The 25,996-nt window shown below is 46.7% G+C and overlaps 1 protein-coding gene and 1 long non-coding RNA gene across 4 annotated transcripts; one reads left to right on the top strand and one right to left on the bottom strand.

Moving 5' to 3' along the window:
• Positions 1–4,509: 4,509 nt before the first annotated feature.
• On the top strand, positions 4,510–8,289 carry LOC136491615 (uncharacterized). The gene is made up of 3 exons (XM_066487905.1): positions 4,510–4,790; positions 7,285–7,417; positions 7,675–8,289. Exons 1-3 carry the CDS (start codon positions 4,510–4,512, stop codon positions 8,287–8,289), a joined length of 1,029 nt encoding a protein of 342 aa, XP_066344002.1.
• A 2,252-nt stretch (positions 8,290–10,541) lies between these two features.
• Positions 10,542–25,930, bottom strand: LOC136494407 (uncharacterized). 3 transcript variants are annotated; one of them, XR_010768594.1, is made up of 4 exons: positions 25,737–25,930; positions 18,817–18,907; positions 18,637–18,698; positions 10,542–10,645 (listed from the first exon to the last, which is right to left on the bottom strand). It is a non-coding gene; the product is annotated as an uncharacterized lncRNA (long non-coding RNA). The 3 variants fall into 3 exon arrangements; XR_010768595.1 differs by lacking the exon at positions 10,542–10,645 and adding an exon at positions 11,319–12,549; XR_010768593.1 differs by lacking the exon at positions 10,542–10,645 and having other exon boundaries at positions 18,610–18,698.
• Between the last annotated feature and the right edge of the window lie 66 nt (positions 25,931–25,996).

Raw genomic sequence — 25,996 nt, 5'->3', positions numbered from 1 at the left:
CGTCGACTCTTCATTGTGTCTTCATTCTGTTCCTATGCCCGGTCGTCAACCGGTTTATCATTCTTCAGGGTTGAACGCGAGGGCACTCTTGGATCAGGAGGAGAAGATGGCCATGAACCAAAGGATGCTAGAGATGGATGACCAGCTGGCAGCACTGACCACCTTCGGATGAGCTCTTTGTGACGTCATGCTCGATGCCAATCGGGGGAATACCCAGTTGGTGCCTTGTCTTGATGTGGCCCATTTCCAAGTGGATTCCCTCATTTTTGAGGGAGTTCACAGTGGCGCTCACATCGCTTTGATGTCGATCAGCTCACATTATGGTGGCGTCGATTTTGATGCCGTTGGACAAGGGTATGAGCCAGGGAAATCTGAGGGTGATGTCCTCACCATCGGTAGCGCCCCTACTCGAGGCATGGAGGTCCTCTCGAGCAAGATGTTGGCTGCGAGCATTCACCTCTAGTACCAATCTTCCCGTGTATGAGTGTTCTTGATGTGGATGCTTTGAAGTTGTATGAGTGATTTTGCTATGGTGAACATGCTTTGGGTTTTGTGTATGTATGGTATTTGATCGGCGTATTCGCTTTTGTCATTTTGTCATTTCCTCATTTTTCTTCTAGTTGGAGATAGGAATGTACGTGATCCCTCTCCATCCTATGCATGTGGGTGCGCATTTTAGCCTGGGGGCTAGCCCGCAGGGCTAAAAGGTGTGTGACCCGATTGCGCGGCAAGACATCGGGAAAAGTCGTAGATCCGGTGCGATGCAAGAAGGAAGCGAGCGAGTGGCTAGAGTTTTCTCTTCCTTTTGTTCCTCTCTCCTTACAACGAACGAGCTCCCCGTTTCCTTTCAAACCCATGTGCAGGTGCCTGGCCTTGCCCTGGAGCTGGTCCATGAGGCTTGGCTAGGCAACCCTTTTGGTGCGAGCGAGAAATTAGGATTTGGGTCACTAGTTCATCATGGCCCGAGGCGCAATCAGAAAAAACTCAAGGATGAATCGGTCACTCGGATGATGATAAGCAGTGCTACGCCATGGAATGTGTGTGTGACTATGTGTACTGCTCCTGCAAGTGAACCGTGTTCATCTGCTAGCGAGAGCTGGACCGAATCGCTTGGGAGTTCGGACATTCCAAGGGTGAAGTGTATAGACATCATGCTCCCTGGTTGGCTCTAAATTTATGAAACAATGGGTGAGCCTACACATGTATGTGAATGTGCTTGGGTAGAGAGGCTAAGGTCAAAGTGGATGCAACTGATCGAGGTACCGGAAGCTATCATGAGACTAGTTGTCGTTGCTCAGGGTGTGGCGAGCCCCCGAGCATCTACTCGTGACAAAGTCGTTGCGGTCTCTAGGCCATGAGCTGCTGATGGTACTTCTTTACCGCTCAGAATGATCCTAGCTAGTGCGAATCGACCTTTCGAAAGGCTCTGGGTCGACCTTTGCCGGCTTGACGTCCTCGGCGGGCCCACGAGCCCCCGAGGGTGACTTCTTTGAGTTCGGCCCGCTGTAGATTCTGGCCGGGAGGGTGAAGGCTCTAGTTTGGTTTTGGTGAATTGATGAAACCCTAAGTGCTAATCTAGTTTATCAAAATGATTATGAGATAGGTAGCACTACTCCAAGTGGTGAAGCAAATGAAGATCATGACTTAATGATGGTAATGCCATGGTGATGATCAAGTGCTTGGACTTCGAAAAGAAGAAAGAAAAACAAAAAGCTCAAGGTGGATAGGAGCTTTTTTGTTTTGGTGGTTGAGACACTTAGTGAGTGTGATCATATTTAGGCCCGACGATGCCATTGGCGCCCTGTACAGAAAAGATAGTGTTTCATAGAGTGCACCGGACGCTGGTCACGCAGTGACCGGACTTTGACCCAACGTCCAGTCAGTGGCGCGTAGTGAAGGACGCCCTTGGTCTCTTGATCAGACGCAGGTGACTGGACTTTGTCTGAACACTGCTTAGCGTCTGGTCATGCTGATGTGGTGGCACTCAGAGAAAAGGGAGAGTGACCAGATGCTAGGCATGTCCTGTCGGTGGTGACCGGACACGTCCGATCGCGGATGGAACCTTACAGGAAACGACCGGACGCCAATGATGGTGCGTCCGGTCACTTTGAGCAGCGCGTCCAGTCACAACTTAAATGCACTAATGACTATTGAGATCGGGCGATCAACATTTGAAGCAGGGAACACGTGGTGAGGATCTAAGGACCGGACGCTGGGGTCCTACATCCGGTCAATATGACCGGCACGTCCGATCACCCCAATTTTTAGTAAATAGAGGAGTCAACGGCTCTATTCGTGGGGGGGCTCTCTATTTAAGCCCCATGGCCGGCTCAAGCTCACTATATTGGCCATTTGCATTGACATAGCAACCTTGTGAGCTTAGCCAAAGCCCTCCCACTCATCTCCATCATTGATTCATCATCTTTGTGAGATTGGAAGTGAATCCAAGTGCATTGCTTGAGTGTTTGCATCTAGAGGCACTTGGTGTTCATGTTTTGCTACAGGATTCGCTTTTTATTCTTGGTGGTTGTCGCCACCTAGATAGCTTGGAGTAGCGAGGATCATCGAGCGGAGGTTGGTGATTGTCTCTGGCTCCGATCGTAGTGATTGTGAGGGGTTCTTGATCTTTCCCCGTTGGAGAGCCAAAAGGTACTCTAGTAAATTGCTCATGACTTGTGTGATCCTCATCTTGTGTTGGTTGTGCGGCACCCTATTGAGGGTTTGGCATGTGATGCCAATTAGCACGTGAACCTCCAAGTGAGTGAATCGCCACAACGAGGACTAGCTTGCCGGCAAGCAAGTGAACCTCGATAAAAATCATTGTGTCATCATTTGATTTTGAGGTAATTGGTCTTTATTGGTATTTATTCTTGTGATTGATTGGTTCATTCCTCGACTCGGCGGTATAACCATCTTGCTCTCTCTCTCTCTCTCTCTCTCTCTCTCTCTCTCTCTCTCTCTCTCTCTCTCTCTCTCTCTCTCTCTCTCTCTCTTTATGTTACCGCAAACTAATTATCAAGCTCTTTAGTGTAGCTAGTCATGAAAGCTTGTTGGTTTGGTTAGTGTTGCTCTTTAGTTAGCCTTTGAGAGCACACTAACTTGGTGTAGTGAAATAGCCAGTGTGCGGATAGATACTATAGAAACTAGAATTGTAGTAGGTGGCTTACATTTTTAGTAGGCTAGCGCAACACTCGCTTCGCCTCATATTTGTCTGACCGGTTTGCTAAGTGTTGTTGTAGAAATTTTTAATAGGCTATTCACCCCCCTCTAGTCATTAGGACCTTTTAGAGGGCTTACGTATTCTGATGCTCGAGCCTTCGCAGTGCGACAACGTTGCGGTCACCGCATCTCCACTCCTGGATACGGTTGCTGCTCTCGAGGAAGAGTTGGTGCGTCCTGTCGCCGCGAAAGCAGGTTCTAAGGGCAACGTGGTTTGGTCCGCTCAGCGCGGCGCGTGATGCGCTCAGGGAGCCCACTTCCTCGGATGCAAGTGCCTCCAAATAAAGGCTGATAGTTCACTATGATATGACGGATGGTTTGTCTACCGTGCAGGAATGGGTCCTAGTTCCGAGCTTGGCCTTGCGAGGCATGGCACCAGGTAGCCACCTGATCACTAATGATGACGCCACGTGGTGGCGGGTAATTTCATTGTTCATGCGTGCCCTGACACGCTGCGCTCCGTTGGTTATGGAGACGCTGCTTGGGGCATGGTCCTACCGCTGGACCTAGGCTTCCCACACGGATGGCCTGGACGGGGTAGAAGCTGATGATGGGCGTTGACCCATTAGTGCGGATAACCTCGTAGTTTAGCAAAAGGATATGGATAGTCGAGGCCATTCCCTGGGTAAGCTCACCATGAGTCGTGGGCCTCTGGCTTCCTGGGTGGAAGATTTGGCCATGGCCGACGACGAGAGAGGCTACTAGCCCTCCTGTGTAGGTGAACTCTAGGATGCTGTCGCCGAGGGTAGTTCCGAGAGTGTGTCCGCCGTGGACCATGGGATCTAGATCTCTAGGGTGGAGGTCTAGGCCACGGCTGAAAGCGGACGCGGGCGCTAGCCCTTCGATGCCATTGAACTCGTAGTTTTTGTGGCGGATGTGGCTGTCGTGGGCCATTCCGTGAGCGAGTCCACCAACGGTGCGAGGAGCCATCGCTTCCTTCTCAACAATCGAGAGTGCGCGACTATCCTCTACCTGGCGCACCAATTGTCGGTGTTTTGTAAACCGGCTCTAGGAAGACGATGGTAGCATTCAAAAGACATGAGAATTTATACTGGTTTAGGCCGGAGCCCTACATCCAGTCTCAGAGATGATCGAGTGCGTGTTCCTCGCTTGAATGCTTTGAAGTTCTTACAATGGGGGTGTAAGAATGGTGGAAGAGGTAGGAGAGCTAGAGCTAGGAGACGGGCTATCCAAAGGGAAGCTTTAGGAACCATTCTACGGTGTAAGAATAAGTGAATCAATTCGGCAAGGGTGCCCTGGCTGCCCTTATATAGAGTTCGGGGACAGAGCATGTACAAAGAACAAGGTTCTCCCGACCAGAGGGTCATGAGCCTGAGGGAGGACCTAGCTAACTTGGCTTTCAAGCTACACCATCTTGTGGTGTACATCCGGGCGTGGTTGTTGTCACGGTCCTATGGCCACATCACGGCATGGTGTGACGTGGTGCTACTATGCCAGCCGTGGCGGCACGGTAGGCATAGTGGTGGTTCGCCAGCCGTCCTGTGCGACGTCGTCACCGTCGTGGTCTTCGTCATCGCCTCCTGGTTTCCTGGAATGTCGTACAGGAGTTGGTAGCTGCCCCCAGGTCGTCGGTCGCCCTGTTGGCTTGAGGAGCTAAGGGCCACGATCCCGATCATTGGGGGCGTGGCTCCTGTCGGTCTGGGTGGCCTCTAAGTCAAGGCCTTCATTGTAGATCCCATCCCGTAGTGGGTAGAATCGTACATGCATCTTGTCGGGCTGTATTTGGCCGGTGGGCATCATACCGGTCGTCACCGTTTTGGGCAGTGTTGTCTTGTCTGAGCTGCGTGACGTAGGGGTGGCGTCTGACCGGACTGAGATGACCGCTATCCCATCGGTCCTTGCGGGGTCAGTGCGACGTATCTACTCTTGTCAGAACAAGCACGCTTGGTCAGGCTCGACCCCTCCCTGTTCCTCCTAGGTGTCAGAGCGGTGGGGAGGTCATGAGTCTCTTGCGCGTCGTGTGGCTAAGTCTGATGAATGGGTCGCTGGCTGATGTATCATGGGCCGCTCGGCCTACTAACTAATTAGTGCCTTAAGACACCTCAGGTTATAACCCCGACACACTTACTACATTGATACGGTGTAGTTGTCCCGGCCAACAGCTACGTACTTCCCTGAGACGTGAGCCTGTCTACCTCTCTCTGCAGTAGAGGTAACACATCTCCTTCCCCCTACCCCTCACTCTCTCCCATAATTGAGTACTTCATTCCTTTATAATTTAGGTCACATCGGCGGATCTACAGAGGGGCGACAACAAGAAGACTGCATTGCTGACGGCAAGGAGATGAGCTACTGCCTCATAATCGTTGGCAATGAGCTCCATGGTCGTTCATAGAAAGCTCAGTGGTGAGTTCTGTAGCGGGATTGATAGTGTGGATCCAGGGGCTAGATGGTGAGGATATGTTTTTTATTGATTTGCAGAGGTGGTCAAAAGTAACCGTCCAAGTAAATCTCCATTAACAGGGACCTTAGCATAGAGACAGAGTCCTGAGTGGCCTCTGAATGACTTTTGCCGGTCTCTAAAATTAAAAAAAAAATGTAGTAGTACTATAGGCGCATGGGATCGTTGTATCATCTATCGTTCAGCCTGTTCGCCTATTGATTTCAGCCAGGGTTTATCAGCCAGTCAACAGTGTTTTTCTCTCATAACAAACCAGCATCAGCCAAACAGGCTCATTGAGACCTTGCTCGTCCGATATAGTACAAAAACTTAGCATGGCCTGAGGTCCCCTGTGAGCAGGATCATTGTATCATCTGTCAGGTGAAATGAAACAACCGGAAAATCATTCCATTCCATGATGACTAGAAACATGACAGGATTGCCTTGTCCGATTCGTGTTGGATCAGGATTCTTGCCTAAGCTGAATTTGGGAGTCTTTGGTGCTTCCCCTATAGGAAACCCGATGGAGAAGTCCACGCCTCCCTCATAAATAGTAGATGATGGTGACCATAGATTGACAACACACACAATCAAACAAAAACACATCTTCCACATCATTTTGCACATAGTGTTTCTTATTTCCCCCTGCTCTTCTGGTTCTTGTTCTTCATTGCCATCTAATACATTAATTGTTGCAATGATCTACAAGGCTCTAGGGGCGGCTAGAGGCTGACCTAGGGCAGCCCACGGCCACCACACACCCTGGCGAGGTTTGTCGCAGGCACATGGGATTTCGGATTCTTAAGGAGCTCTCACTGGTGTGTCCTGCGAGCTCCCTACAAGACTCTCCTTGTGACATGTTTTTTGCATTGTACTTGTCGTCGGGTACATGTTGATGTGTTTTTGCGTGTACATTATCGTGAGTGTTGCCATTTGTCAAGTGTTAATAAGTTCCTCGCACGTTGGCCTACCACACCAGGAGGCCATCTCCTGTTATCCTTTGATGTGGTAGGGAGAGCTCATGGTGAAAGGGAAAAAAAGAACTAGTAACAAAGCATAGTTATCAAAGAAGGGAAAGTGTGTGTGGCAACAATTACTTCACCTTTCTATTGGCATCATGCCATTCCATGCCCAATGCTGCTGCATGCCGCCCCACTGTGAACTGAGAAGCGAGCAGAACGAGTTGACCCCAACAAATACTATTCTAGGTTGATTTAATATACTAATCTTGGACATGACTGATGATGTGATGTGCTGCAGAGCTGGACATGACACCTTGACCAATCATGGAAGCTAAGGCCCGGATTCGCCCTCTATATATCTCTGGCCGCAGAAATCAAATTGAAATGCATGGACTATACCTACTCGTAATGTTGCAGTCATAGTCAAACTGAGAGCCTGAGAGGAGATATATATAGGGAGCAAGGCCATGGACGCTTTCAGTGCCTCGGTAACACGCCCTAGAGTCTTTTTGCCTCTTTGCGGAAGGAGCTGGAGTGAGGCAGAAGCAAAAACCCTGGCTGCCTGTAGCTGGTTTACAGCACAGTACTCATTCAACAGTGTGCATCAATGTCCCCTCTCTCCCCTACGATTCAGATTCACGGTCATCAGATTTAGTACTACACATGTTGCGACCATGCATCTCTTTGGCTGGCTGGATTCAGGTGTCTTGTCGTGGAGAAAGGCACCTGCACGCCTTGCAAATGCATGTCACTTAGTCTTGCCCAGAATGGCTGCCATTGTTCTGACGGTATCTTGGCTGTAGCATCAATTGCGTGCCGCTTCTGCTCCATCTCGGTATGCACCTCTATCCATCTGATATCTATCTGTCCGAGCAAACAAACGAGTTGCTTTGATTACAAAGCTCCTCTCTCTCATGCTGTCCTGTTGGCAGCCAGCCAATGTGCTTTATTTGCAAAAACGAGAGCAAATGAAATGTGCAAAGAGCTAAGGTAACACTATGCAGTATAGGAGTATACCAAGTATTATATATACAAGCAAGGTGCTGGTTGCATATGCATGTTTCACTTAGACACAAAAATACTACTATCTAGCTGCCTGCCTACAAGACCACACCACACCGCCGGCCACCCACAATGGAGAGTAGTGGAGACCACGGCCGCCGCCTCAAGCCGTTGCAGCCGTGGACGACGACGATGCCGGCAGGCCACAACTTCAGCCTGGCCGCTGGCTGCTTCCCGTGGCCGCCGCCACTGCCGTCGTCCTGCTACACCTGCGGGTACTGCAGGCGGGAGTTCCGGTCGGCGCAGGCGCTGGGAGGCCACATGAACGTCCACCGGAGGGACAGGGCCAGGCTCCGGCAGTGCTGCTCGGCCTCGGCAGCGCACGGTCCATCTTCCCTTCCGAGCCCCAGCCTGATGACCGCACACCACCTGCACAGCAGAGCTCCGCTTCCCAACCTCCACTTCTCGCCGCCGCACCGCGCCGCCGGCGGCTCGATGGCCTCCTCCGACCCCGTCATCTACAGCTTCTTCTCGGCGACCACGACGTCGGCCGCCGCTGCGGCCACGAATAAGGCGGCCCTTGAGGTGAGCTTGGAGCTGGGGATTGGGGTCTGCGGCAGCGGCAGCGGCAGCGGCTGTGGTGGTGGTGGTGTCGAGGAGGACGGGCTGGATCTTGAGCTCAGGCTCGGGTGCGCCTGGGAGTGATGAGGCACACGTAGTATGTCCTAAGTGTGAACCATGCATGCATGCAGGTCGGTGCAGGGTTAAATGGTCGTTGTAGTTGCCATTATTATGTGAACCTTACTTCCTTTTATTAACGTACTGTCTTCTTCCTCCCTCGTCCATGTCTGAAGTCTGAACTATGTGCATGAGCTTGCTATTGCTAGTTGATGAGCCATTATGTTAACCTTATGTCCTTATAGCTAGCTATATATGTTGTGCTTTGATCAGTGGCTGTGGTTCCATTTCGCTCTTTCATGTTTGTGGTTGTGTTTTCTTTTCAAGTTGAAACGCCATGTTTAATTAATAATTACCAGTACAAGGTTTCTGAGACTAGGTATACCGATATGACAACACACTGTATAAAGTGATGATATGGAAATGCCTCTAGCTAGATCAACTGTGACAATATGGAAACCCTTTTCTAAAATTTTGTAATAGTTTAAGGTCTTTTGTTTGGATGTTGTTGGATTTACCTCAGTCCACATGTGTTGTGGTGGAATTATTAGTTCAAATCCCATTCCAATCTACCTAACAGATGTGGATTGATGCGAATCCGACTACATCCAAACAAGGCCTAAATTGTTTCAAAATCAAAACCAGGAAAATATAATGCATGCTTAAGATTTAAGTGAAGAGTATAATCTTGAGTAGGACTTAAACTATAGGACTAAAAGAAACACATAGGTGAATCAGAACCAAAATAAATGGCACTTATGCTGCTTAATTAGTTCAGTATAAATTTATTTTCTGAGGATTATTGCATCCTTCACATATGACTAGTAAGGAACAATGCTTCAAGGAGACCACACAGTACCTTATATATAGAGCATGATTATGATTATCTACAGCTAAAAATAGAACTGAGTATATATGTTGGCTTTTTAATATAATGAAAGAAAAAACTGCCAAAGCATTTCCTTTTTCAAGTGGAAAGAAGTTTGAACTAGCCGCAGTCTGCAGCCTAAGTGTATGGATACTGGAGTAGAAATCAAGGCCCATGGATGGATACTGGGCTATTGGCCCATCTTTGGTTCGGAAAAGTTACTGCGCTCCCTCCTCTTCAGAACCCAATTACTACTTCAATTCATTCATGGATCATGGATGCAAAATGCCATGACCGAGGCGGAAAGCGCAAAAGAATATAAGAAGCGGCTAAATTACGGTAGGCCATAATTTGGCTTATCGCACGGTCTTTATTGGGGCTTAAACGTTTCTACCCATATTTTAAAGCGAAATTGTGATTCTACTCTTATTTTTTTAACTTTGTGATTTTACCTCTGTGATTTCGAAACGAATCGAGATTTTACCCCTATTCTGTGAGCTGCACCTAACGGTGTTAATTTTTAAACCAAATGATAACTTTTCTCATGCGTTTTTACTCCTGTTTTTATTTTGATATTTGTGTTTTTACTCCTATTTTCAAATGAGCAATTTGACAATTTTGATATAGAATTATACAATTCAATCAGTGCAGAACTAGTAGTTTTCACATAAAAAAATATGGTAACATTGCACAATCCTCCAAACAACCGTAGTATGTGGCGTGACACTTTAGTGCCCAACCTTTCGGTGAGATGAGATGCCTTCTAATTATGAGGATGACTCACACGATCCAGACTACTGGCTAAGAGGTTCCAATAGCCTAGCAACCGCTGAACCAACCCTTGAGATGTTAGCAACCTAGCCAAAACCAAGCTGACCTGGCCACTAGGGTCTGTTCCTACAAGAAATGGAAGAAAACCAGCAAGAATAAGGTACAAACAATCTGAAATTGTAAGTATGTAGTGAAATATTAAGATGAGGCTTTGAGTAGAGGTTGGTCCGTGGGTCTAACCGACACAAGAGACAACACAAGCAGTAGTTTCCAAAGGAATTGAACTGAACTAAAACAAAACCCAACTCTTACATATGGAGGTACCCCTCCTTTTATAGCCAAAATGGTTGCCGCTACAGTACATGCTACTACAATGTACCGGCGACATCTAAGTCTATTGCTACCATTAATATGGAGGTTGTTCCATGAATCTGGACAGCTAACAAGTAACAAACAAATAGTTTAGCCTACTATACTCTAGCTGGCTGCAAACGGTGACTGCCTGTGGACAGCCATAAATACAGCATAAAATATCAGTTCAAATATCTTTGTCTTCAACTCCAAAGTTCTTGATTAGGAGCACATTTCAATCTCTTCTTGTATAAAATTTGTGAATTGCTGGCCTAGCTTCAGGTGGTGGAATGGATAGTACTATAGTTGTATGTGGTGTGGTTGTATCTATAGAAGTGATGTCCTCATCATCCTCCCCTTCTTGGAATGGAGTCGTCCTCGACTCAAGTTCATCTTCATTTCTCATGTATGGCTTCAAATCTAAAACATTAAAGGTGGGACTAGCCCTAAAATCTATAGGCAGATCCAGTTTATAAGCATTATCATTTATCCTCTCTAGTATATGAAAAGGACCATCAGCTCTAGGCACTAACTTTGATTTTCTTAAATTTGGGAACCAATCCTTTCGTAAATGTAGCCAAACTAGATCTCCAGGTTTAAATGTGATTTCCTTTCTACCTTGACTACCTGTAATTTTATACTTTTCATTCATGTTTTCTATGTTTGCTTTAGTAATTTCATGCATTTTCAAGATCAACTCTAGCATGTTCTTTAGCATCAAAATTTACCTTGTCTTAAGACGATAGAGGCAATAAATCAATTGGTGCACGAGGCATAAAACTATAAACAACTTGAAAAGGACACATCTTGGTTGTAGAATGTACTGAATGATTATAAACAAATTCTACGTGAGGCAAACATTGCTCCCACATTTTCAAATTCTTCTTTGAAATAGCTCTAAGCATGGTTGATAGAGTACGATTAACAACTTTAGTTTGGTCATCTGTTTGGCGATGACAAGTAGTAGAAAATAGTAACTTTGTCCCTAATTTAGCCCAAAGTGTCCTCCAGAAATGACTTAAAATTTTTGTATCACGATTGGAGACTATTGTATTAGGGACTCCATGTAAGCGAATTATTTCCCTAAAAAATAAATCAGCAATATGTGTAGCATCATCACTTTTATTACAAGATATGAAGTGTACCATTTTAGAGAACCTATCCATGACAACAAAAATGCTATCCCTCCCCTTCTTTATACTAGGCAGTCCTAGAACAAAATCCATCGAGATATCCTTCCAAGGAGCACTAGGAACAGGTAGAGGCATGTATAAACCATATGGGTTAAGATGTGACTTGGCTTTTTGACAAGTGGTGCAGAGTGCCACATAGTGCTCGACATCACGTCTCATCTTTAGCCAATAGAAATGGTCGCTTAGCACATTTTATGTCTTCTTCACATCAAAATGTCCCATTAGTCCACCTCTATGGGCCTCCTATAACAGCAAAAGATGGACAGAGCTAGCTAGAATGCATAGCTTGTTAGCACAAAATAAAAGTCTATCACTCACAATGTACTTATTCCAGCCCTTTTCTTCCTTGCAATGCAACATTATTTCTTTAAAATCAGCATCATGCTCATATAGCTCTTTGATAGTTTCCAAACCAAATATTTTTATAATCAAGTTGAGATAACATGGTATAACGTCTAGACATTACATCAACAATGATATTTTTCTTTTCTTTTTTATGTTTTATGATATAAGAAAAAGATTCAATAAATTCCATCCATTTTGCATGTCTACGATTTAGTTTGTTTTGACTTCTAATATGTTTGAGAGACTCATGACCGGAACGAATCACAAATTCCTTTGGTCACAAGTAATGTTGCCTGGTCTATAGGGTGCGAACTAAGGCATATAATTCTTTATCATAAGTAGAATAATTCAGATTAGGTCCACTTAATTTCTCACTAAAATAGGCTACAGGCTTACCATCTTGAATTAATACACCTCCAATGCCTATCCCGCTAGCATCACATTCGAGTTCAAAAGGTTTACCAAAATCAGGAAGTTGGAATAGGGGAGCATTGATGAGTTTCTCTTTGAGGAGGCTGAAGGCATTCTCCTGTGCTGGCCCACAATGGAAGGGAGCTCCTTTCTTCGTCAACTCATTCAATGGTGCGGCGATGGTACTGAATTCTTGGACAAAACGTTTATAAAATCCGACAAGTCCAAGAAAGCTCCGTACTTGTGTGACTGTGTTTGGAGTCGGCCAACTCTTGATGACATCAATCTTGGCTGCATCAACTTTAATTCCCAGCGGGGTCACAACATAGCCAAGAAAAGATACTCGATCTGTGCAAAATGTAGACTTTTCGAGGTTACCAAACAAACATGCATTTCTTAAAGCATTAAAAACAACACATAAATGCTCAAGATGTTCAGAAAGTGACTTACTATAAATCAAGATATCATCAAAGTATACTACCACAAATTTTCCAATGAAAGCAAGTCGTTCATCAATCGCATAAATATACTAGGTGCATTAGTTAAACCAAAAGGCATGACTAACCACTCATATAAGCCAAATTTAGTTTTAAAAGCTGTTTTTCATTCATCTCCTAGTTTCATTCTAATTTGGTGATAACCACTACGCAAGTCAACTTTAGAGAACATTTTAGCACCACTTTATTCATCAAGCATATCATCTAACCTAGAAATAGGGTGACAATATCTAAAGGTGATATTATTAATAGCCCTACAATCAACACACATACGTCATGATCCATCTTTTTTGAACCAAAATAACCAGAACAACACAAGGACTAAGGCTTTCATGTATATACCCTTTGTCAAGCAAGCCCTGCACTTGACGTGCAATAGGATTAGTCCTATATGGTGCACGATTAGGTAGGAAAGCACCTGGTATTAGATCAATTTAATGTTCAATTCCTCGGATTGGTGGCACCCAGGTGGTATTTCCTTTGGAAACATATCTCTATACTCCTGCAAAAGGTCAGCAACAGCAGGAGACATAGAAAGAGGCATATCCTCATATTAAAATAATGCTTCTTTGAACATTATAGCATAGAAAACAAAATTACTTGTTGTCATCTCAGTAATTTTAGATTTTGTAGCTAGTAAAACAGGGCCTTTCAACATAATTCCATCTTTCTTAGCATTAGGTTCCTTTTTTTATTTGAAGCAAGTTCCTTAGCTATAACTTGATTTTCATTTTTGCTAGTTTTCTTGTTCTCTATTAGCTCTTTCTATTTCATCTTTTAGAATAGCTTCAGGAGACATAGGTAGCAAAGTAATTTTCTTCCCTTTAAACATGAGCATGTACTGATTGGTTCTACCATGATGCAAGGTATCTCTATCATGTTGCCATGGTCTTCCTAATAACAAAGAGCATATTTGCATTGGAACCACATCACAATCAGCATAATCATGATATGAACCAAGTGAAATTGTATCCTCGCAATACGAGTTACCTTTAGCTTACCACAAATATAGTAGGGCCTACGATGTTTTGTGGTTAAGCCAAGCTTCTCAACCATGTCCATGCTTGCCAAGTTGTTATAGCTTCCGCCATCAATGATCACCCGACATGATCGATTGTTGGTGACAAATTTAGTTTGGAACAGATTGTGGCGTTGACTCTGTTCAGCTTGTTCCATTTGCACGCTAAGCACACGCTATACAATGAGACTCAAATACTTATCTGCTGATTCAGCACCATACTGCTTTTCCTCTTCCTCTTCCTCATTATCATGATGATTACCTACGGGGTCAGTTGCAAGCATAGTATATTCTTCCTCAATATCACTAGCTGACGTGTACTCACCATTGTCTTTGATTAGAACTCGCTTGCTAGGACAGTCCCGCATCATGTATCCATAGCCCTTACAGCAATGGCATTATGTATCTCATGATCTTCCTGTTGAATTAACTGACGAGGAACTTGGAGCAGGGGCTGGTGCTGGGCTCTTACTTGCCTCAGGTGCACATGTAGGTGTAGTAGAGGAAGTAGACTACACACAGTTGTTGGAGAAGCTTGGTGCAGATGTGCAACTAGAGGAAGTTGCGGACGTCTTTGCTTTCCTTTGATTTGGCCAACCTGTATGAAAACCCCAGAAGGGCCCCTTGTCCTTTGCTGGTCCTACACTTCTCTTTCAACTTTACAAGCAAGGTGAAATAAACGAGTGATAGAATTATATTCTTTATAATCAAGTATGGTCCAAATTTCCCTGTTAAGCCCCCCCAAAAAATCTAGCCATCTTAGCTTCCGGTGTTTCTTCTAACTCACAACGTAGCATACCAATTTATAATTCCTGATGATATTCTTCTACATTATTTTTACCTTGTTTCAAACATTGTAATTTATTTAATAAATCACGAGAATAATATGAAGGTACAAAATGGGTTCTCATAACTCGCTTCATACCCTCCCAGGTAGTAGGAACATCCCTATTTGTACGGCAGTATTCTTGCCACCAAATAGATGCAAAATCAGTAAACTCACTAGTGGCAGCTCTAATTCCTTTATTATTAGGGATATCATAACACTCAAATTTTTGTTCTATGGCTATTTCCCAAGTGAGATATGCATAGGGATCATATTTACTAGCAAAAGGAGGTATTGAAAATTTTATTTTCAGTAGAGGATCATCACGGTCTCGTACCTCTCTGCGGCGGTCAATGTTTTCAAGTCATCCGATTAATCGCGATTAATTGTCCTAATTGGTCACTGCTGACTGATTAGGGGTACCGTCAACTTGTACAAGTCATCCGATTAATCACGATTAATCATGATTAATCGTCCTAGTCAGTGCCATGGCGACTAGGTTCGACTAGACGACTTGAAAACATTGGCAGCGGTGGTGGCGTCAATGTGCATGGTCGCTATTTGTATTAACCACATCATCTAGTTCAGTATCTGCAACGAGTCATCAGTAGCAGCAGTAGCACGAGATGTTGTGGCAGAAGATAATTGTGCTTGTTCAAGTTGCACTATGTGAGAGTCGAGGGTTGTGATGATTGTGTTGGTGCTGTTCAAAGCCTCTCTGGTCTCGTTCACCACTTTTGTGATGTTTTCAGTATGTTCATTTAGCAAGCGTGCCAAGTAATCCCTAGTTGCTTGTGTCTTTGGTGTGAGGGGTTCGTCTTCCTCGCCTTGCTCACCTGCCATTGTTAGCAGCAAACAACAAATAATACAACAAGATTATATGTGCCTACCAACTACTAGGATGTGGAAAGTGGAAATTCAAATGCACTCACACTCAAACTCTTACCAAGTACTTACAGGTTCTTACCAAAATCAGCAGGTGGTGCAACTGATAGCTGGGCCAGCCTTCAACGATCTTTAGGGTTGAGTTCAGCCAATGCAAGCTTATATTACCTGAATGGCCAGTAAAGAGTGTAGCTAGGGCAGGTTTATTTATGTAGCAAGGATTAAACAAAATCAAATCAGTAGGTGCTAAATTGAAAATCTGCTCAAAGTCCTAGTCAACATTGCTGGCCCTATAGAAGACTAAAAGCTGGTTAAGAAGCTTAGAAAACAAGGGATGGCAAAAGGGCTGCAAGCCTGCAACAAGGCTACCACTTTTTTTCAGAAGTGCAACTCAATCACCGGCTATAACTAACTTAGTTTTGGCAAGGAAAACCAAAAGTAGAACAGTGAAATAAGTGCACACTTGTTGTTATTCAAATGGTCTAGCACTAGAACAATCCAGACAGAAAATGACTCCTCTCTTTCTTTCTTTCTTTCTTTCCTTTTTTTAACTCTAGTGTTGTATTTACTGCAGCCTAGCACTTGCAACTGGACAGCTATCTCTCAGCTGCTATTCCTTTTTAGCTTTCACACTAAGGTTGCCAAAGACAAATTTACTTTCTCTTCTTTCTTTTTCAAGATAGATCTCAACTAGAAGCTTTAAGCAAGAACTATGACCAGCAACTTAACATATGACAATGCAACCCAGAGATTCAACAAAACATAAACTGAAAAGAGATTGCAAACTAGGCTCAAACTGGTTTGGATAGGATGTGGCAAACTCTCTCTCTCTTTATTATAGGTAAAATAACACTACTACTAAAAACTCAATCTCACCAATTAACCTTTGCTCCGAATACCCGGCGTGACACTTTAGTGGCCCAACCTTTCAGTGAGATAAGATGCCTTCCAATTATGAGGGTGACTCACATGATCCAGGCTACTGACCAAGATGTTCTAATAGCCTAGCAACCGCTGAACCAACCCTTGAGATATTATCAACCTAGCCAAAACCAAGCTGACCTGACCACTAGAGTCTGTTCCTACAAGAAATAGAAGACAACCAGCAAGAACAAGGTGCAAGTAATCTGAAATTGTAAGTATGTAGTGAAATATTAAGATGGGGCTTTGAGTATAGATTGGTCTGTTGGTCTGACCAACACAAGAGACAACACAAGCAGTAGTTTCCAAAGGAACTAAACTGAACTAAAACAAAACCCAACTCTTACATATGGAGGTACCCCTCCTTTTATAGCCAAAATGGCTGCTGCTCCTACAGTGCATGCTACTACAATGTACTGGCGACAACTAAGTCTATTACTACTGTTAATATGGAGGTTGTTCTATGAATCTAGATAGATAACAAGTAACAAACAAATAATTTGGCCTACTATACTCTAGCTGGCGGTGACTGTTTGTGGACAGCCACAAATATAGCACAAAATATCAGCTCAAATATCTTTGTCTTCAATTCCAAGGTTCCTGGTGAGGAGCACATTTCGATCTCTTCTTGTGTAAAATTTGTGAATTGCTGGCCTAGCTTCAGGTGGTGGAATGGATGGTACTATAGCTGTAGGTGGTGTGGTTGTACCTGTAGAAGTGATGTCCTCATCATCCTCCACTTCTTGGAATGGAGTCGTCCTCGACTAAGTTCATCTTCATTTCCCATGTATGGTTTTAAATGTTTTGAACAGAAAAAACAAAGAGAGATTAGAGAAAGAATGATGTAAAAATTGCCTAATGTTTTGAATTATTTTGCCTTCATCTTGCCACAATATTGCCTGGGCAGAGTACATTTAGTTGTGTATTCCCAATGAAGTTTAGTAAGTATGTGTTTAGTTGGAGGGTTGGATTGGGTTGGGGTGGGTTGAACCTAGATTTAGAGGTGTTTGGTTCTAGGATGTCTAGGTTGGGTTCAACCCGCATAGGGAATATTCCCAGTAGATGCGGGTTCAGTTGGTTTCTCCAAATCGAGCGGACCGGCTCGACCCACTTCAACGCCGTCGCGACTCCGTTCCTTCCCTTCTCTCTCCCTTGGACGCGGGCGGGCCTGGCTAGGGCAGATGCGGGGTGCGGGACAGTGCTGGCCACCGGGGCGGCGCGGCGCGGCGCAAGATGTGGAGGCCGGACGCACGCAGGCATGGCTTGGGCGCGCGGCGAGGGGACACGGGATGCGGGGCGGGACGGCGCTAGCGCGAGATGCGGAGCCGGACGCGCGCGCGCCTGGCTGGGGCGCGGCGAGCGGATGCGGGGAGGTGCAGGCCACCGGGGCGGGCGGGCGCTAATTGCCGAGGCGGAGCGTTGGGGCCGCGCAGTGCTCTGCGCCTCTGGCTGGGCAACGACGAGAGGTGGAAGATGGGTTGAAGTTGGCTGACAACTGGGTCCAACGTAAATAGCAAGTGACGGTATTAAAGATGCCATCCATCCTAACCCACCCCATCCCTCAAACCAAACAAAAAAATGGAATGACTCCAACCCTCAAACCAAACACAATGCGGGTTCAACCCGACCCTTAAAACTGGGATGGATCCAACCCAACCCACATGGCCCCAGAACCAAACACATGCTAACTAATCAATGCACATGTACATTTAGTTGCTCTAAAATGTTGATTATTGACACCTCCATAAAACCTAACACCACAGTCAATTCAAGAATCACCGATCAACAGTCACTAGGCATTGCTCCAAATGTGGGAGAACCCCAAAAAAAAATGGAGAATCAACGTCTCTAATTTTTATTTAAGGGACAGGACATATATTTTCTATGAAAAGCCATTTAGTGGAGTATAGCAGTAAGTGATCCCCAAAAGTGCGGCTGCAAGTGAGAAACTACCACTTAAAAAAAAACTCGGCCTACGGTGGGCAGACAGCCCCCGCAACTTTGTGCTTAAGGAAGAAGACCTTCTCACGCAGGCCGATAAAACCCCCGAACACCGTGTCCTGCTCTTACACAGGGGCCCGTTACCCTGTGAATGGGCCGGTCCGTTGCCTGTGCTTTGGGAAACTCGAGACAGGTGAGGGGATTTTTTTAACTCCGGGCAGGCGAACGAGCGCACCCGTGGGGGCTCGAACCCTGCCCGCGAGAGTACCAGGCGGACGTCCCGACCAACCGGTCAGAGGAGCCGCTGGTAGAAACTACCACTTATGTGCAAAGAGTTCAATACTTACAGCACCAAAGGACCCCATGGACCCAAGTTCTCCTTGATCCAAACCAGAAAGTCCTTTAAAATCTGCCAATGTAAACTTAAACCAATAAGTACCTGATGCGGAAGTTAAATTAATCTACATTTTAAGGTCCATAATCTTAAGATTTATAGGCAACAAGAAAGTGAGAAGGGAAGTACGAACTTCGTAGCGTGCGTTCACATTATGTGCCATCATCTGAGACTGTTGTATCCACCAACAAAATTTCGTGTCTTTAGTCTTCATTACTGTTTTTCTGATAAAAGAAATACAATAGTAAACAGAACCGAATTAAGGAAGTTTGAATCTTTTGCTTCTCTAAAACTAAAGCTTCTGTGATTTTGTTTCAAGAAGTGAGATGCGGATGATAATTGGACGTGTAATAACAGTTACAGATTTTCATACTTTTTCAGTCTACCCACTGCCTCACTGCATTCTCATGAACATCCAATTGCAGGTAGAGTTACAAACCTTGTGGCTAAGAAAGCTGTAGCTTTAGCTACACGGATTGAATAGGCAATCAATAAAACGAGAGCCTGCAAGCTCTCACGACTAGCCAAGCAACTCGCAGGTATAAGTATTTATTACTATACTACTACTTACCTCATCTTCAACATACATATTGTTATATTGACTTAGTGTAAATAATAATAATAAAACAGGCTTTAATATCAAATGTGTAGTTGCCACAAGAACCACAGGATATCTGATGACTCTACGAACGACCTTAGAAGAGGAGCTGAGCTACCTAACAGTTGTTCAGATAACCTGATGATGTAAATATTAGCTTCCCAGAATAGTACTCCAGTGGTACTATCAAAAATACTACTCTAGCCTACTGACGCTTAGGGGGGCATCATGTCATATTTTCTACCACAATTAGACACTAACATGACCAGCTAATCTGAGTAGCATTGCTTGGATACAATATGTAACAATCCGGGTTTTTGGAGAAGCCAAAAATACGAACTTTTTAAAAATTTTCCTGCAATATGTGAAGCATGTAGATGCTAGGTCAAACAAAGAACAATTTATAAATAAATTGTTGCATACATATAGTGATGCTTGTAGGAGCTTGCCAGAGTTCCTTATTTGGTTTAGGGTTTTGTGTTGGAGAGCACAAATCCGTAGCGAATCCTTTTAACTCCTTCTGGAATCTCTCATGAACCCTTGACCTAAATTCTATAATCAACCAACTATCTTTATCAACTCAATGCCCGTGAATTGCCGACCCTTGGCCTGGATCCCCACCACCCTAGCTGACTCTTACTGGACCCCACATAGAAGCCCTTGGTTTATTTAGAAGGGGAAAATAAAAATAGAAAGGAATAGAACAGGGAGGAGAAAAAGGAAATGGCCAAACCAGCCCAAGCAACAGAGTCGGCCCAGCTCGCCTCCTTGGCCCGTGAACACCTCACCTCCCAGCCGGCCTCTCCCACTTGAGCTGGAGGCCCAACCCGTCACCCCATCCTCTTCTGGCCCATGCGGGCAGCAGCAACCCAACAACCGAGCCCCCCCCCCCCCCCCCCCCCCCCGCCTCTCCTTGCTCGGCCGGCCTCCCAGCCGAAAGCCCAGCAGCCGCAGCGTAGTGCCCATGCCCCCGCTCCCAGCCGCCGCCGCCAGACCGCGTGCGGGCGCCCGACACCGCCCCGCGTTCCACGCCGCACGATGTGCGCCGCGTGCCCCTTCTTTGCACGGAAGCCGAGGATCGCTGTCCACAGTGCCTAGAGCCCTAGCCGCTCACCCTATAAAAACGCCGCAACCGGCCGCCCCTCTTCTTCTTCCTCCAAGCCGCCGCCATCCCCTTCTTCCTCCTCCAGTGTGCCGCCGCTCTCCACAACCGTCGCCACGGCCATGACCTCGCTCTCCACCGGAGCCGCCCACCGCCGCTTCGAGCTCGCCGTGGAGACACTCAACGCGATGCACCGCGCCGCCGACGACGGGCTCCGTCGTCCTCGCTGCCGGTGGCCCCTCGCCGGTCCACTCCGCTGCCGGGACTGCTCCACCGCGCGTCCGTCTCTTCGTCCGCAAGCACCTCCAGCCGAGTCGTGTCCACCACGCCCTGCCAAGCCTCGCCTTCGGCCACCGATGACAGCCGCAGCCGCTCCGTCGACCATCACCGGCCACCGGCTCTCCTCCACCATGATGCCGAGCCAAGAACTGGTGACTAGGGTCACCACGTCCGGCTGCAGCAGCACCAGCCGCGAGCTCCATCCTCGGCTGCTGCGGTCACCACCTCGCTTAGCACCTCTTCATCCCTGTCGGGAGGCACGCCCCTGCGCGTGCTCCAAGTTTTCGAACAGCAGCAGCAACCCTTCCTCACTATGCACCACCGACCACTTCGCTGATGGACCGCAACATTTTCCCAGTGTCGACCGTCGTCATCTTCTGTGACCGGCCTTCGAGCTGTGTAACTCTATGTGCAGGGAAGAAGCCGGCCCCTTGCGGCGTCTTTCGTGAACCATGGCTGAGCTCCGTCCAACAGCCACCACCGAGCCCCTCTTTCCAACCCCGACTTTGCTTACCGGCCATGGCGTTCCAACCATGGGACGCGTAGACCGAGGCCACCTCCGGCCTTTGGACACAAGCACACACACACATGACTAACCCAAGCCAAATCGAACCGCCGGAGTTCCAAGAATGCCGGTGTGGTTGTCGACTACCATTGAAGCATTCTCTAAAGCCATGCCTCGTCCACCGTGAACCACGCCCGAATGAGTCAAGCCTTGATCGCCGTCTCTGACGTTGCGATGAAGCTCTACCACTCCTAGACATGCCCGCACTCACTAGCACGAGACCGGACTTAGCCAAACGGATCCACGGTGTAGGAGACGCCAGAAAGGACTTGTCACCTGTAAAACCCGTCATGGCCAAGCCATGCCGCGGCGAAGAGTTACCATGACCTCATCGTGAGCCCCGAAGCCATAATTGGACCACATGGTATTGATCGCCGCATCATGGACTGCAAGATTCCCTTTTTGGTTGCCCTGATGGTTCCGTGGAACCCTATGCCCGTGTTTCACCACTGTTCCGGCTACCTCGAGTTACGAGAACATGCCGTCGAGATCTACCGGGACCCACACAAAGGCCTTTTGAAGTAGTCAAATTGCACAACTCACGGACAAAGCCCTGGCATACACCGCATGACCTAGCACCGTGCCGTCGTGGTACTGAGTCCGTTCCCGACATTCCAGCTACCTCATTAAACGAGGGCGAACCGTTGAGAAACCGTGTGATCCCTAGCATCGTACCGATGACAAGTGGAGTCTTTCCGACGTTCCGGTCGCCTTGCCTTGCAAGTGCATGCCGTTGAGGAGATATCATAACCCCATCTACTGCAAGACGTAACCTCTGGACCATGGACCCTAGTCGTATGTCTTATCGAGACAATGGAAAGCCCCCATCTTCTATCTTTCCGTATACATATGTTATCGCCGTTATGCTCCGTCCTTACAACCCGTCTGTATGTCTGCCATACAGGAATTCATCTATCACCCAGCTATGGAATGTGCTACTCTGCAGTCGTGTCGAGTTGTTGCGTCTTTCGGTCGTGTTTGGTTCTTATCGCTGTGTTGTTGCCTGTGTGCCGAGCTTTCGAGCCGGCTGAGGGATCGTACCTCATTCGAACGTTACGATCGCAGAATTTGTCTCGCCATGGCCGTGATGCCGAGTGTAACTCGACCCCTCGCTTTTTAGTTGACTTCATAGTACCATGAGTGTTAGCTCCTGTCTTCGGCCCTAGAACATGGTCGTGATGGATTTGATGTCAATACTAACATCGATGCGGATATCACCCGCACGCCTTGAGCCCTTCATGACCAAGTCCTGTGGGAGATGACCTGGGAGATAACAATCATGGAACGATGGATGCCAACTCGTTGGTGTAGCTTGTGGCCGCGAGTTCGCCTCGCCATGACCATGGAGCTACGCCACTCTTTTGCTTTTACTTGCCTCTTCGTGCTCAAACCCCCGTATGCTTGTACCTTGTATGACCATCGCATTTCTTTGATTCCCGCGGTGACAAACACACCGCTATAAATTAGAGAGATGTCTTAGTGCCAATGCACCTAAGTCGGGTACCCTACGAGTGGTTTGTGCACTTGATGTTTGTCGCTTCCTTCCAATGCCCCGTCTTTTGTCGTGGTGCGAGTGTTGGAAGAAGTAGACCTTGTCCCTTGTTGTTCTTGCTCTTGTTGCACCGTTAGCCCGCTCTGTTCGATTCCGTCTTGCCCATGACAATTGGATCAAAGACCGGACTATCCCCTTTGGGTTAGCGAAGTTATGGTCTATGTCGTACCTCGGACCCGTGCGTGTCGACCCAATAGACCGTCTAAAACCATCTTTCCCGAAGATGTGTCTGAGAACATGACATGGATGTGCCTAGCTAACCCCCGCATCTTTAGCCGTGTTGAGCGACCCTCTTCTCAGCTCCCGACGTTATTGTGTCGTGTGGATCGAGGGGAACCGATGATGTCCAATCTCTTTGCGCTACCGCTTTCTACCATAGCGGGCGAGCCGAAGTACGTTGGAGCCAAGTCACAGTAGTGTTAAGCGTTCTTGTTTGCTACTCGTGTCCAATTGTGACTTGCGGGATAAGGCTATAAGAGCCGAACCCCGTCGTTCTTCTTTCTTGGGGCCCGACTTCCAATCCTCGTCAATTCAATGACACCGGATCGAAAGATCGTGAGCCGTGGTGTTTGCTCTGGATAAGCTCTGGCTTAAACCGTTTATCGTAAAGCCATACTGGCTTGGCCATGACTTAAGCTTGTGCTCAGCATACCACCACTCGTGTTTCTTTGGCCCGAGGGAATCGGACAACCGCCGAGAGGGCTAAGCCGTGTATCTTTTATTGTCTCGTTGGTGTTATTGGATCTTCCTGCGCCTTGTCGTCTTTTTGGGTGTCAAGTATTCTCTTGGCTTGTGTGACGCTTAGCGGAGTAGCTAGCGATCAGACCAAGAGAACGTGGGCGACGACAAGGACTGTGGAATGGAGTCGACGCAGGAGGAGGTGACCCCGCTAATGGAACACCAACAAATGGAGAATTGTACCACTACTACCTCTACATCGCAGGTGTCATGGCAGCACCCTCTTTTAGAGAATCCTATTAGACATTGCATAATATCTAGAACTACTAGCGCTTTATAATTATTCCTTTGATAGTACTTTGATGTATGCTACTACCTGAGCCATTATTACCCTGATGCAACCCACTCTACCACGTCACCTTGCTTTGCGCATTCACTCACTTATATATGTTTACTTGCCTGCTTGCTTGCATATTACACCACTATACTTATTATTAACTCCACTTCGCATTATATCGGGGATGTGATGCTGGTGGTGAACCCCCTGGGAATGGTTTGGCTATGGGTGCCGGACTTGGTGGTGTGTGAGCGTGCTGCGTGTGTCTTGGGTGCGTGGAGAGTGAGGGTTGTGTCGACCGAGCTGGAATAACGACAAGCCTGGGGCGAGTCTTGCCATGTGGTGCTACCTGGGCACTTGGATATGGAGTACCTGTGGCGGGTAAATGGTAATTGGAGGTGGCCTTGGGTGTGAACCTCGGAGAGGTGGAGCCCGGGGTAGAGGTGCTGTGGTGGCACGTAAAATGGAAACCCTGATGAAGACATTCTGGCTTGGTCAATCCCTAAGGACTTACTAGTACTCAGACTCACCGGAAATCCTTACACCCCACTCGCCCTATATGGTGCGGGACGGTCGGACTACTTGGTAGAGCGATGCCACTACTGCTAGGCGAACGTGTGCAAGGAGGTACGGGGCGTGCGGTTTTTCTCCACACCCTTCCGAGACTTCAGGAGGCCTTGTGGACCCGGCTCTTAGACATCCGGAGAGCCCTGGCTCTATCTACGACACAGTATCAGCCATCCCAGACTAGACTTGGGATGTTCCAGGGCTGAGAGGTAGGGTGGCATCGTTCTAGGCTAGCAAGCGACCGGAATCTGCCTAAACGGGGCACCGTCGAGGATGGCTATCTTGTGGGTATGTGAAACCTCTGCAGAGTGTATGGTTGATCGATCGATACATATACCGACTTGTCGGCTATGGACCTTTCCTGGGTTTCGCTTAAACTAGATAGGAGATGAGTCCTTTCCTCCCTCCAGGGTTTGGGGTATTTTCCGGTCGTGAGCCTTGGGGCTGCGGGCCGTTGAGACAAGGCCGAGAGGGAGTTGGCCTGTCGACCTGAGTGTGTGTGAGATGAGATGTGGTGTGGTGGTGTGGAGATGGTTTGGGATGGATGATTGGTGGATGAATATGGATGGGGTGGTGGTGAATGTGTTAAAAATTGAATATTATTATTATATTACTAATGTTATTTACTTCTCATGCGCTAAGGATGCAAACCACAGCCAAATATTAGGATCGCTAGATCCCTTGTTTATCTTTTCCACTAAAGCTCATTGGTGCTAACCATGGCCTGCACACATCTGGCGATGTGCAGATTTCCTGCTTCTCAGAGATGCTGACTTAGAAGGATTAGAAGGTCTCGTGCCTACGCTAAGTTTGGTTCGAAGATGGAATCTACGCTGCACTACGCCAACTCTGATAATTCCCGTGAAGGAGGAGCCTCTACTCGATAGTCTTCCACTAGATTAACTCTGTAATAGGTGTGTTCTCCAGTGATGTAATATCTTGTATTCTTGTAATCTTACGATGTATGACTGTGACATCGACTGAAATATGATAATATGATGGAATCAGTTCTTGGTTTTATCATATTAAAATTCATTCTGTGGATTTTCCCTTCAAGGAAAATTGAGGATGTTTCACAATACAAATGTACAACTTCCTAACACAATGTGGTCATCCACTGATACAGTGGTAGGCTCCAAACAGGGTGCGGCAAAGCCGCGCCGGTTTTTCGAGTGAAATACTAAAGAACTAACGAACAGGAGTGCACAAATGGCAGACGCACAAAATTTAGAAAGTTCACCTAACTGTGTACATCCAGGGAAGAATTTAGAAAGATTACCTAACTGTGTACTTCCAGGGAAGAAACATGACTGTTCTGATCAACACCACTGCCCAAAAATACTACCAGAAAAACAAAATTTGGATATTAACTTGCCTGATGGAGAGCAGCTTTCATGAACAGAACCAGTAGGGGAACCATGACGGTCCTCAGTTGCTTGCATAGGGCCATCCAGCTTTCTGTTACCTTTTGGTTTATCGGAAGCATTTTCCCTATTGGTAGCAGTGACTCTACTTTGGGGGGCAGCTGGGGAAGGTTGATTGCCCTCTAGCTTCCAAAGGTGCAGGTCAAGACTCCTGAGTAATTTATGTGGGGTTTCAAGGCACTGATATCTTCAAAGACAAGGATTTCATAGT

This window comes from Miscanthus floridulus, chromosome 11, assembly GCF_019320115.1.
Source record: "Miscanthus floridulus cultivar M001 chromosome 11, ASM1932011v1, whole genome shotgun sequence".
NCBI lineage: Eukaryota > Viridiplantae > Streptophyta > Magnoliopsida > Poales > Poaceae > Miscanthus > Miscanthus floridulus.
Note: the sequence above shows the minus strand (reverse complement) of the source record. Positions and strands in the feature narration are given on the sequence as shown.

What these genes read in the sequence shown, in the direction of transcription:
- LOC136491615 (XM_066487905.1), top strand. Translation starts at nt 4,510, where the DNA reads ATGTACAAAGAACAAGGTTCTCCCGACCAGAGGGTCATGAGCCTGAGG. An exon ending in GGAATGTCGTACAGGAGTTG is followed by an intron (nt 4,791 to 7,284) that starts GTAGCTGCCCCC and finishes GGCTGGATTCAG; the next exon opens with GTGTCTTGTCGTGGAGAAAG. An exon ending in GCCGCTTCTGCTCCATCTCG is followed by an intron (nt 7,418 to 7,674) that starts GTATGCACCTCT and finishes ACTACTATCTAG; the next exon opens with CTGCCTGCCTACAAGACCAC.